This window comes from Capricornis sumatraensis, chromosome 21, assembly GCF_032405125.1.
Source record: "Capricornis sumatraensis isolate serow.1 chromosome 21, serow.2, whole genome shotgun sequence".
NCBI classification, from domain to species: Eukaryota; Metazoa; Chordata; class Mammalia; order Artiodactyla; family Bovidae; genus Capricornis; species Capricornis sumatraensis.
Window position 1 is genome coordinate 52,069,041 of NC_091089.1, and position 13,365 is coordinate 52,082,405.

The 13,365-nt window shown below is 39.9% G+C and overlaps 1 protein-coding gene across 1 annotated transcript in view; it reads right to left on the minus strand.

Moving 5' to 3' along the window:
• Nucleotides 1-3,016: 3,016 nt before the first annotated feature.
• Nucleotides 3,017-13,365, minus strand: part of MYO5B (myosin VB) — a 197,923-nt gene continuing 187,574 nt past the window's right edge. Inside the window, exon 40 of the mRNA XM_068993666.1 lies at nucleotides 3,017-3,353. Coding sequence (XP_068849767.1) covers nucleotides 3,201-3,353 — 153 coding nt within the window. The 3' untranslated portion in view covers nucleotides 3,017-3,200. The remainder of the gene's footprint in view (nucleotides 3,354-13,365) is intronic.

The window sequence follows — 13,365 nt, forward strand, 5'->3', positions numbered from 1 at the left end:
CGTAGTGAGAAAAGTGTCAACTAAATTTTAAATACTAAAATATAAAGACAGATATCTGGCATAGAGTTCAAACCTTTATGTTGGATTATTTAAGTCATGGATTTCAAGAAATTGGAAAATGTGTTGAACTGACTTAAGAAAAATGCTAACTAAAGATAAAGATGCTTCTTCCAGCCTCTGTTATGTTAAATAGGGCAGAACTAAACATTAAGTAGCCAATTAATGTATTCTTTTATTGTGTCTGTAAAAGACTGCCTTTTTTTTTTTCCTAGTTGCTCAGTTGTTTCTGACTCTTGGTGACCTTATGGACTGTAGCTCTCCAGGTTCCTCTGTCCATGGGATTTTTCAGGCAAGAATACTGGAGTGAGTTGCTGTTTCCTCCTCCAGGGGATCTTCCCAACCCATGGATCGATCCCACATCTCCTGTGTCTCCTGCACTGCAGGCAGATTCTTCACCTACTGAGTCAAGTATATACAAACTGCAGCTCCAGTGAAGTATCTTTACCTTTGGAAGAGAACTCAATCTACCGTTTCTTAGGCTTAGTAGGGAAGCATTCATAACGTTCCCCCACCCCATTTATTCTACCTGCCAAGGTTTTACTCAGTGAGTCCTTGGCACCCAATGGTTAGCCACTGATAGGTCTGTCATATCACCAGTAGGGACAGCAAAGGTAGTGACCCAGAGGGATGAAGAGATGCGAGTATAAGCACGTAAGGGCTTGCCTGGTGGCTCAGAGGGTAAAGAATCTGCCTGCCCTGCAGGAAGGAAAGAAAGGGAAAGTCACTCAGTCCTGTCCAACTCTTTGTGACCCCATGGACTGTAGCCTGCTAGGCTCCTCTGTCCATGGAATTCTCCAGGCCATAATACTGGGGTGGTTAGCTGTTCTCTTCTCCAGGATATCAAACCCAGGTCTCCCACATTGCAGGCAGATTCTTTACCATCTGAGCCAGTAGGGAAGCCCCAGGATACTGGAGTGGGTAGCCTAGCCCTTTCTCCAGGGGATCTTCCTGACCCAGGAATCAAACCAGGGTCTCCTGTATTGCCGCAGATTCTTTATCAACTGAGCTAAGACCTGGGTTTGGTCCCTGGGTCAGAAAGATCCCCTGGAGAAGGGAATGGCTACCCACTCCAATATTCTTGCCTGGAGAATTCCCTGGACAGAGGAACCTAGAGAGCTATATAGTCCAGAGTCAGATGTGACTGGGCAACTAATACAACATATTCAAGGACAGGGAAGCTGCTGCTTTTAAGGAATCACTGCTTTTCAAATTCCTTACCACTCGAGGCATTTCATTTTCTCTAGAAAGTTAAGAACAAGCCCTACATGAAACTAAGTTTTAAGCTAAAATGCAGTAAAAAGCAAATTATATGTAATAAACAACTTTAAAAATAGGTAGCCATACACCCAGTTGGTTTAGACTAGCCTTCCAAATGTAGTCACCATGTGGGCTGAAGAGTGTGGGTCAGGGTTGTCAAATCGTGTGACTTTATCTGGGGAGGGAGGGGAAGGCAAAGCTTTGTGTGGACACCCGAGAGGAGTCTGATGTTCAGTGTGGAGGTCATGTTGACGACATGGGTTGGGACCTGCTAGGCAATGGTCTTCGTCCAGGTGTGGTGCCTATTCCGCCAAGGGGGTGAGGAGGATTACAAGGAAGCCGAGCTGTGAGGGCTCCACACACAGGACTCCTTAGTGCTCAGAGTGTGTTGTATTTCTAAGAGCCTTTTAAGTTGAAAGACTGAGTAAAAAGGTGGTGGGGTGTGGGGTTCTACTTGTACTTTGTGGAGAAATTTTATCTTCTTAATGCAGCACAGAGGCTCTTCTATGATTTACAAACACCATCTGCCTCTGTCATGGAAGGAGCGTACTGTTATCTACCAGAAATATGAAAAAACAGTAAAAAAAGGTTGTAAGCAATATGTAGGATTTTCTAATTGAATGTCTGCTGTTGAAGAAACCAGCAGTAAACACATAAAATCTGTTGTAATATTATCATTGAATATTCTTTTTTTCTTAATCCTTACTTTAAAGCAGAGGTATTTACAATTTTTTGTAGTAATTTTGAAAAATGTTGAAAACAAACTGAAAAGGGAAAGTTGACATAAGCTATTCTCTCTTAAAAAAAAAAAAAAACCACATAGACATACAAGCACCCAAAACTTTTGGATAATAATTTAATAATACCTGAACTGATTTTTAAAAAAGGCTTTTCAAATTGTCAAATTCTCAAGATGAAGTTTGCTTTCCTTACTATGAGCATTACATAATATGTAATTATACCTCTTACTGGAGGTATAATGGCATTAAGGGATTAAATGCTTTTATACTGACTTGTTTGATTTTTAATCTAATAAAATAAGACTTGTTACTATTTTCTAACATTTAGATTATATTGATTTTTTTGAAAGTTTTGTTGAGTCAGGAAGTGCATGGACTAGCATTGGAAATAATAGTATCTATTTGCTTACATTTTATGTTTGGAACTGCAGCATTTTTAGCACAATTTCTCCATAAATTCATGACTACACAAATAGGTCTGAGTATATTAGGGACCAAGTCTTCTAATTTTACTTCAGAAACGAATAATCAAACTGTTTAGTCTGGAGGTCAATTACACCATTGTCTGCATCACTAGGCATTAAAATTATCTTCAGGAAACTTCTCAGAAGGCCCAGGTCTATATATTTGTCCTCAAAACATCTCCCCATAAACCCATCCACACCTGTAGTTTGTTGATGTGGGGAAATGTCACTTGCTATATGACAGTATCATGCTTAATAGTACCATGATTTGTTAAAAGCCCTCTGAAGGCCGTTTATGTGACTTACATTATTTTTAATGTCATCTTACTTTGGACATTCTCCAATTATGTCCAAAGATCAAAACTAGGCAGTTTCTATTTTATAGACTGGCACCTTTTATATGGCCATGGGGACTGCTTGGTGGCTATGGATTATGATATGAATTTGTTTAGACCGAAATCATACTTTAAAAAAATCTTCCGTATTTCAAGTGTTTTTATTCTGAGCAGTAGGTACAAAATATAATGACAGATGTGTCTTATTCTGTATAGTTCACTCTGCACAGGCTCTCAAACGCTGATCTACTTTTGTAGATTTTAACAGATTCTTAAATTCACTTTACTGTTCTATGTACTTCCTTCGTGCTCTCGCTGGCAATCGAGCTTTGGCGTGTGTATTTTCAGACTTCGTTGAGGAACTCCAGATTGAGACATGCTGGGATGTGGATTGAGTCCATGGTCAGAGAAGATGGATTAAATGGGAACAAAACAGGAAACATGTGCTTGAAGTCTAATAGCAGCTGCTGAGGGTCATTCTGATCTTGTAGTTGTGCCTGTGGGGAAGGATAAGACCATGTAAAATACTGCCTATGTCTAGAAAGAGTCAGTTTTGGTGAATTCACAAAAATGAATCACAAGAATATTCCTGTTCCAATAACTAGGCAGGACTTCAGGAGAAGTCCTCTTTCTGAGGACTTCTCTTTCTGAGGTATTTAGAGGGAGAGAGGCTTTGGTTTAGGCCTGTTTGGAGATCAGATGACATTAGCTTCTCCAATTCTTGCATTCTTTAAAAAATTTTCCATCTAAGGGAGAACAGAAAAATACATTTCAGCTGTAAATCATGTGGCGAGGTGGTATGGTGAAAGGGTTGAGGACATGGGCTCTGGAGGCAGTTAACCTGAGCTGTAATCCTGGCACCACCTTGGGCGAGTTCCTGAACCTTCCTCTGCCTGCCTCAGTTTCCTCATCTCTAAAAAGGAAAAGGGAGAGTGACATTGTACAAAATGACAGAACAAGAACCTCCAGGGGTCATTCCCTCCACTGGAGCTACCACTGAGCTAGAAAAAAGCATGGTATCAACTGTCTTATAACTCTGGAACCTCACTGGATGCTTAAAACCACCAGGAAAGTACCTGATGAAAGAGAGCCCGCAGATCTTTGCTGAGAGAGCAGTGTGCACTGGCTGCCAGCCCCCATTCTCCAACCACACTGCAGCTACAGGGACAGCAACCCCCAGTCCTGGAGCAGCTGGCTGGTGCCTGGGCGGGCAGTGAGCCCTTGCCTTCCAAAGCTCTGGGGCTGTGCACTCTGGTTGGTCTGGCACTTCCCTGAAGGACTGGCACAGATGTCTGCCTTGCTTTTGGCTCTCTTGGGATACAGTGGCTTCCTCTACGGCATCAGTTGGAAGATTTAAAGGGGCAGAGCCCCTCCCCTCTCACCCTCTATTTGGAGCTAGATATTTTAGGAAAAGTGTTAATAACTAAAATGAAATTGTTCATTTTACTAAAGGGGTCTAACGGAAGACTTGAATAGGCAGAAGAAATGACCAGTCAACTTGAAAACAGAGCAGATGAAATTCTCCAGTTTGAGAAGGGGAGAGAAAAAAGAATGAATAAAAATGGACAGAGCCTGAGGGACCTGTGGGACACCATAAAGTGAACCAAAATATACATCATAGGAGTCCCAGAAAAAGGAAAGAGAGAAAGGGATAGCAAACTATTTGAAGAAATAGTGCCTACATGCCCAAATCTGATGAAAGATATATTTCCAAGAAGCTCAACAAACTAGCAGAATAAACTCAAAAAGAGTCACTGAGACACATTATGTCAAAGTATCAAACCCCAATGACAAAGAATCCAAAGAACAGCACTCATCACATAACTTATCCTCAGTAAAAGTGGATTTCTTATCAGAAACCATGGAGGCCAGAAGGCAGTGGGATGATACATTTTAATTTCTGAAATTTCTTCTTCCAGTCAACCAAGAATTCTGTATCTGGAAAAACTGTCTTTCAAGAATGAAAGAGAATTACAGTCAGCCCCTTGTAGTCACAGGTTCTGCATCTGTAGATCCAACCAACCATGGATTGAAAATATTTTTTAAAAACTTCAGGAAGTTCCAAAAAATAAGACTAATTTGACATATGCTGACAACTATTTACATAGCATTTACATTGTATTAGGTACAATAAGTAATCTGGAGATGATTTAAAATATACAGGAAGATGTGTGTAGGTTATATGCAAACACTATGCCATTTTATATAAAGGACTTGAGGATCCATAGGTTTTGGTACCCATGGAGGTCATAGAACCAGTCCCTCCTGGATACCAAAGGACAGCTGAGTCATTTCCAGAGAAACAAAAGCAGGAGGAACTGGTTACCAGTAACTAAAGAAAGTCCTTCAGGGTGAAACGTAAGGACATTAGATGGTAACTCAAAACCATAAGAAAAAATAACACTGGTAAACCTGCGTGCTAAGTCGCTTTAGTCATGTCCAACTCTTTACAACCCCATGGGGCTCCACTCTTTACAACCCCCACCAGGCTCTGTCCATGAGATTCTCCAGGCAAGAATACTGGAGTGGGTGGCCATGCCCTCCTCCAGGAGATATTCCCAACCAGGGATCAAACCCACATCTCTTGTGTCTCCTGCATTATAGGCCACTAGCGCCACCTGGGAAGCCAGGTAAATGTAAAAGCCAGCATTATACTTTTGTTTTGCAGCACCTCTGTTCCCTATATGACTTACACAAATGCAGAAAATAAGAATAAATTTCTGTTAATGGGTACACACGTTTATTGGAAGTAATCTGTGGCAATAACAATATAAATCAAGAGGGATGGAGATGCATAGCAGCAGAGTATTTGTATACTACTGAAACCAAGAGGGTATTATTTAAACTAGGTTGTTACAGGTTGAAGACATTCATCATGATCACCACAGTAACCACTAAGAAAATAACCAGAGACTTTCCTGGTGGTCCAGTGGTTAAGAATCTGTCTGCCAATGCAGAGGACATGGATTCAATTCCTCTTCCTCCAGGAAAACACTACATGCTGTGGGGCAACTAAACCCACGCACCACAACTACTGAAGCCTATGCACCCTACAGCCTGTGCTCTGCAGTAAGAGAAGACAGTGGAATGAAAAGCATGTGCACCACAGTGAAGAGTAACCCCTGCTTGCTGCAACAAGAGAAAGCCCACGTGAAGCAACAAGACCCGGCAGAGCCAAAAATACAAATAAAGAAGTAGAAAATAACCAAAAAATATGCAGAAATGTAGGGAATCTAAATGATACCCTCACTACAAGAAATAAACACACAAGACAGTGATGGAAGAACTGAGAAACACAAAACATATAAGACATACAGAAAGCAAGAAGTCAGATGGCAGAAATAAATCTTTCATCAGTAATACTTTAAATGGAAACATAAGGGCAATTATAAGGCAGAGACTGGCAGAAAGGATTTTCAAAAAGTCATCTACATGATGTCTGGAAGCACTTTAGACACCCAAAAAGACTGAAAATAAAAGTTTGAAAAAAGATATTCCAAGTAACCAGAAAAGAGCTGATACAGCTATATTATTGTCATACAAAGTACACTTCAAGTTAGAAAGGTTTACAAGAGGCAAAGAAGGACATTATATTTGCATAAAAGTCTCAATCAAGATAGGAGTTATATATATGCATCTATCAACAGATGCATATATATTCTTATATATATGCATATATATAACTTCCTTCTCAAAATCATGAAGGAAAAGTGGAAGGAACTGAAGGGAGAAATAAGTCTATAATAATAATCGGAAACTTCATTACCTCATTTTCAATAGTGGATAGAACCACCAGGTGGAAGGTCAAGAGCAAAGAGTGGCCAATGAATACCACTATAAACCAGGTAGACTTAACAAACATACGTGAGCAAGTTGGAGTTATCCCCAGAATGCAAGGGTGGTTCAACATGAAACTACAAGAATGATGTATATACTTCATGCATTGCTGGTGGGAATGCAAAACGGTGTTTGAGGTAGTTCCTCAAACATTTAAACACAGAATTACTATATGAACTTGTAATTCAACTCCCAAGGATACACCTAAAATAACTTAGAACAAGTACTCATATTTGTATATCAATGTTAATGAAAGCATTGCCCCCAATAAACAAGCAGTCCAGGGTCCATCAACAGATGAATGGATAAACAAAATGTAATATATACACCCAAGGGGTTATTATTCAACCACAAAGAGGAATGATGTTCTGCTACCTGTTACATAGCAAAACACAGATGAACCCAAAGAATACTGTAAGTAAAATAAGCCAGACCTCAAAGGACAAATTTACATGAAATATCTAGTACAAGCAAATTCATAGAGATGGAAAGTAGAATAGAGGTTATCTGGGGCTGAGGTAAAGGAGGAATAGGGAATTATTGCTCATTGGGTCAAGTTTCTGTTTGGAATGATGAAAAAGTTCTGGAATTAGTGGCGATAGTTATACAACATTGTGAATATAGTCAGTGCCACTGAACTGTACACTTAAAAATGGTTTAAAATAGAAAAACACATGGCAAAAAATGAGGTGGGGAGAGTATATTCATTAGGTTATGAGGCTCAAGAAAGTAAATATGTGTGAAGAAAGCATTCAGAGCAGCCTCTGGTACTTGGCAAGGGGTATGTTGTTTGCTGTTCTTTTTATGATACGAAATTTATCTCTTTATGATAAAGAAATTTCCTTTCTTCCTTGAGTCTGGCACATACCATCAAACTTTGAACTATACAAAGGCAACTAACTGTGAGTCCTGCCAATAGGAAAATCAATATATCCTGATGGAAAACACAGGTCATCCCACAAGTATGAGAACTGCTTGTCCTGTTGGGACAAGGCACCATCATTGCTTTCAGTTCAGTTCAGTTGAATCGCTCAGTTGTGTCCAACTCTTTGCGACCCCATGAATCACAGCACGCCAGGCCTCCCTGTCACCACCAACTCCCGGAGTTCACTCAGACTCACATCCATTGAGTTGGTGATGCATACAGCCATCTCATCCTCTGTCGTCCCCTTCTCCTGCCCCCAATCCCTCCCAGCATCAGAGTCTTTTCCAATGAGTCAGCTCTTCACATGAGGTGGCCAAAGTACTGGAGTTTCAGCTTCAGCATCATTCCTTCCAAAGAACACCCAGGACTGATCTCCTTTGGGATGGACTGGTTGGATCTCCTTGCAGTCCAAGGGACTCTCAAGAGTCTTCTCCAACACCACGGTTTACCTCAACATAATAAAAGCTATATATGACAAACCCACAGCAAACATTATCCTCAATGGTGAAAAATTGAAAGCATTTCCCCTAAAGTCAGGAACAAGACAAGGGTGTCCACTTTCACCGCTACTATTCAACATAGTTCTGGAAGTTTTGGCCACAGCAATCAGAGCAGAAAAAGAAATAAAAGGAATCCAAATTGGAAAAGAAGAAGTAAAACTCTCACTGTTTGCAGATGACATGATCCTCTACATGGAAAACCCTAAAGACTCCACCAGAAAATTACTAGAGCTCATCAATGAATGTAGTAAAGTTGCAGGATATAAAATCAACACACAGAAATCCCTTGCATTCCTATACACTAATAATGAGAAAGTAGAAAAAGAAATTAAGGAAACAATTCCATTCACCATTGCAACGAAAAGAATAAAATACTTAGGAATATATCTACCCAAAGAAACTAAAGACCTATATATAGAAAACTATAAAACACTGATGAAAGAAATCAAAGAGGACACTAATAGATGGAGAAATATACCATGTTCATGGGTTGGAAGAATCAATATAGTGAAAATGAGTATACTACCCAAAGCAATTTACAAATTCAATGCAATCCCTATCAAGCTACCAGCCATATTTTTCACAGAACTAGAACAAATCATTTCAAGATTTGTATGGAAATACAAAAAACCTCGAATTGCCAAAGCAATCTTGAGAAAGAAGAATGGAACTGGAGGAATCAACTTGCCTGACTTCAGGCTCTACTACAAAGCCACAGTCATCAAAACAGTATGGTACTGGCACAAAGACAGACATATAGATCAATGGAACAAAATAGAAAGCCCAGAGATAAATCCACACACATATGGACACCTTATCTTTGACAAAGGAGGCAAGAATATACAATGGAGTAAAGACAATCTCTTTAACAAGTGGTGCTGGGAAAACTGGTCAACCACTTGTAAAAGAATGAAACTAGATCACTTTCTAACACCACACACAAAAATAAACTCAAAATGGATTAAAGATCTAAATGTAAGACCAGAAACTATAAAACTCCTAGAGGAGAACATAGGCAAAACACTCTCAGACATAAATCACAGCAGGATCCTCTATGATCCACCTCCCAGAATTCTGGAAATAAAAGCAAAAATAAACAAATGGGATCTAATTAAAATTAAAAGCTTCTGCACAACAAAGGAAAATATACACAAGGTGAAAAGACAGCCTTCTGAATGGGAGAAAATAATAGCAAATGAAGCAACTGACAAACAACTAATCTCAAAAATATACAAGCAACTTATGCAGCTCAATTCCAGAAAAATAAATGACCCAATCAAAAAATGGGCCAAAGAACTAAATAGACATTTCTCCAAAGAAGACATACGGATGGCTAACAAACACATGAAAAGATGCTCAACATCACTCATTATCAGAGAAATGCAAATCAAAACCACAATGAGGTACCACTTCACACCAGTCAGAATGGCTGTGATCCAAAAATCTGCAAGCAATAAATGCTGGAGAGGGTGTGGAGAAAAGGGAACCCTCCTACACTGTTGGTGGGAATGCAAACTAGTACAGCCACTATGGAGAACAGTGTGGAGATTCCTTAAAAAATTGCAAATAGAACTACCTTATGACCCAGCAATCCCACTGCTGGGCATACACACTGAGGAAACCAGAATTGAAAGAGACACATGTACCCCAATGTTCATCGCAGCACTGTTTATAATAGCCAGGACATGGAAACAACCTAGATGTCCATCAGCAGATGAATGGATAAGAAAGCTGTGGTACATGTACACAATGGAGTATTACTCAGCCGTTAAAAAGAATTCATTTGAATCAGTTCTGATGAGATGGATGAAACTGGAGCCGATTATACAGAGTGAAGTAAGCCAGAAAGAAAAACACCAATACAGTATACTAACACATATATATATATGGAATTTAGAAAGATAGCAATGACGACCCTGTATGCAAGACAGGAAAAAAGACACAGCGGTGTATAACGGACTTTTGGACTCAGAGGGAGAGGGAGAGGGTGGGATGATTTGGGAGAATGGCATTCTATCATGTATACTATCATGTAAGAATTGAATCGCCAGTCTATGTCTGACGCAGGATACAGCATGCTTGGGGCTGGTGCATGGGGATGACCCACAGAGATGTTATGGGGAGGGAGGTGGGAGGGGGGTTCATGTTTGGGAACACATGTAAGAATTAAAGATTTTAAAATTTAAAAAAAAAAGCATCAGTTCCTCGGCACTTAGCTTTCTTCCCAGTCCAACTTTCACATCCATACATGACCACTGGAAAAACCATAGCCTTGACTAGACGGATCTTTGTTGGCAAAGTAATGTCTCTGCTTTTCAATATGCTATCTAGGTTGGTCATAACTTTCCTTCCAAGGAGTAAGCGTCTTTTAATTTCATGGCTGCAATCACCATCTGCAGTGATTTTGGAGCCCCCCAAAATAAAGTCTGACACTGTTTCCACTGTTTCCCATGAAGTGATGGGACCAGATGCCAGATAGTGACAATATTTTGATATTCTATAACCTTCTAGAGGTTTCATCATTTTCCCTTTAGAGAAGACAAGGGATATTTATCTGCTAAGTGAATCCCCTGTGTGGATGTTGCATTGACTCTAACACTCACAGCATCTCTATTTTCTTAAGTCTTGAAGCAAGGGGTGAGGTCAATAAATATGCAATGCAGTAGCCTTTGAAAAGTGCTAGGAAACAGGGTTTTTAGAATGAAATCGGCATGAGTGTAAGACTGTGACATGCTTCTAAGAAGGCAGAAGAACCTGTAGAGTTGAACGTGGGTAAGGAAAACACTTTAAATTTCCAGGTGTCAAGTTTAAAAACACCCATGAAGTTTGGTATCTTGAAAGATGGGTCAAATTTATAAAGTAATTTTAACAGTTTGAAATAGTAGTTTGAAATGACAGGAAAAGAAGTTTGGAAAAGTCAAGGACATTTAAGGATGAATAAGCAACTTCACTAATTTAAGCTACCATAGGGTGGCTTTCATGTGATCCTGTCAGAGCAATCTCTCCAGGAGTGTTGCTAGCTCAGCACTCAGCTGGCTCCAAGCTTTGCTACATTTATTATTATTACAAAGCCATCACACAGCATGAGAAAATGTGCATGAAATGTAAAATGGCAACAGGTTCATAGAATTTTTTCATAGCACTTAAGACCCTTTAATTTCTGCACCTTAGTCAGAGTTAGCAGTAGGCTCTGCACTTTAAAGGGTTGAAGAAATTGTAAAGGATTTAAAGAGAGTATAAAAATGGGACAAAAAAGAAAATAATACCTATACTACAATTCAGGAACAAAAGGTATATATGTATTTATTTAAAATTCACAAGGTAGTCATTTCACAGGAATCATTCTTACACATCAGCATATTCTGTCCTAGCAAATGGTTTGCAAAAGCAACTTGTATTTATCCTACATAAGGTTCAAGTACAGGAGGATGGCATGAAGTGTCCCAGCCTTTCCTTGGAGCACTGTGTAGGAAGAAACAAAACTAAAACCCTAGCTGGCAAACATACACAGACACACACAACATTTTTTGACAGAATAGATGGACTCGAGAATTGACTGCTAAGGATGACTCAGAATCTCCCTGTATGTGTCTCCAGAGACTATCTGACCAACTTCCACTGCCTTTTTCCCACTACCTTAAACCCCAAGTGTGATTTGGCTCATATTCTTGGACCTTTGGCCTGAACCCTCTTCTCGTATACAATTTATATACAGTTTATATATAGCTGCCAATTTATAAGCAGTTAGAGCTCTCCCTCGACTGTGTCTCAGATATCTAAAAGCAAAAAAAGACTTTCTAATAAACATGCACTCTGCTTTGTGTAAATTCTCAGCTCTCCATAAAAACGGTGGCATGTCAGAGAACTCAGTGGCTTCTGCCATCAGTCATTTCAGCAGCTGACGATACAACATCCATGGAGATGACTCTCTGCCTGGTTCTCTCTGACCCAAATCTTTAACAAACCACTGGATTTCCCCCACTGCCCTTAACAGAACAAGCTTCCATCTGACTGGCACCCTCCCCTGACCTTCAGCCTCTCTTCTCTATTTATACATGATGTTCAAGGTAATTTATTGTTTTCTGCCTCCTTCTCTAATCACGTTCTCCCATTTCTTTTTATCCTTGATTCGGACTGACAGTTACTTCACCGGCTGAAGAGACAGTTTAAAAGGTTAAAAAAGTATTCTGTCTCCTCAGGGTGCTCCCCACCTGTACTGATAGGAAGAGTGTTCACCGTTTTGGGGACTAATCTTGATGTGACTCACCCTTTAGATGCTGTCAGCTACAGTCACACACGAAGATTAGGCACTCAGCACAGATCACTGAGGGCTCAGCTTAGGAAGCTCATCTTTAGGTAAACATTCACAAACTCTTAAGACAGATTTAAATGATCATTTCCCTTAATATGCTTGCTTTCAAGAATGTTCAGTGTCAAGATTTAAGAGCTCTTTTTTTTCTTAAAACAGTATTTCTTGGGACTTCAGGGGTGGTCCAGTGGTTAAGAGTCTGCATGCAAGGCTGGGGATGCAGGTTTGATCCTTGGTCAGGGAACTAAGATCCCACACGCTACAGAGCAACTAAGCCCACAAACTGAAACCAGAGAGTTCATGAGCTGCAAGGAAAGATCCTGAATGACGCAACAAAGACCCTGCATGCTGCAACTAAGACCCGACGAAGCCAAATAAACATAATAAAACAGTATTTCTTAGTTTCATTTATGGGTAGGGTTGATACTCTGCTTACTTTCTAATTCCACTTTGTGTTATAGTTTAGCAACTTGCTAGTGATAAACTGGGGCTTCCATGGTGGCTCAAGTGGTAAAGAATCTACCTACAATGCAGAAGACCAGGGTTGGATCCCTGGGTTGGGAAGATCCCATGGAGAAAAGAATGGCAACCCACTCCAGTATTCTTGCCTGGAGAATCCCATGGACAGAGAAGCCTGGAGGGCTACAGTCCATGGAGTCACAGAGTCAGACACGACTGAGTGACTAACATACACACACACAGTGGTCAATGAAATAATACTTAAACAATGCAAAATCCAAGAGGCAAAGACTATTAAAGTTCAGTCTCCTTTGTATACATGGTAAGTTATTTACCAAAAGAGAACACCTAAGAATGTAAGGTCTTCTAGAATATAATGGAAGCAGTATTTTACTAATAAAAGAGAAGCTAGGTTCAACTATAAACTACAAATTCTTTTATTTGTTTTATGCTGCTGCTGCTGCTGCTATAAGTCACTT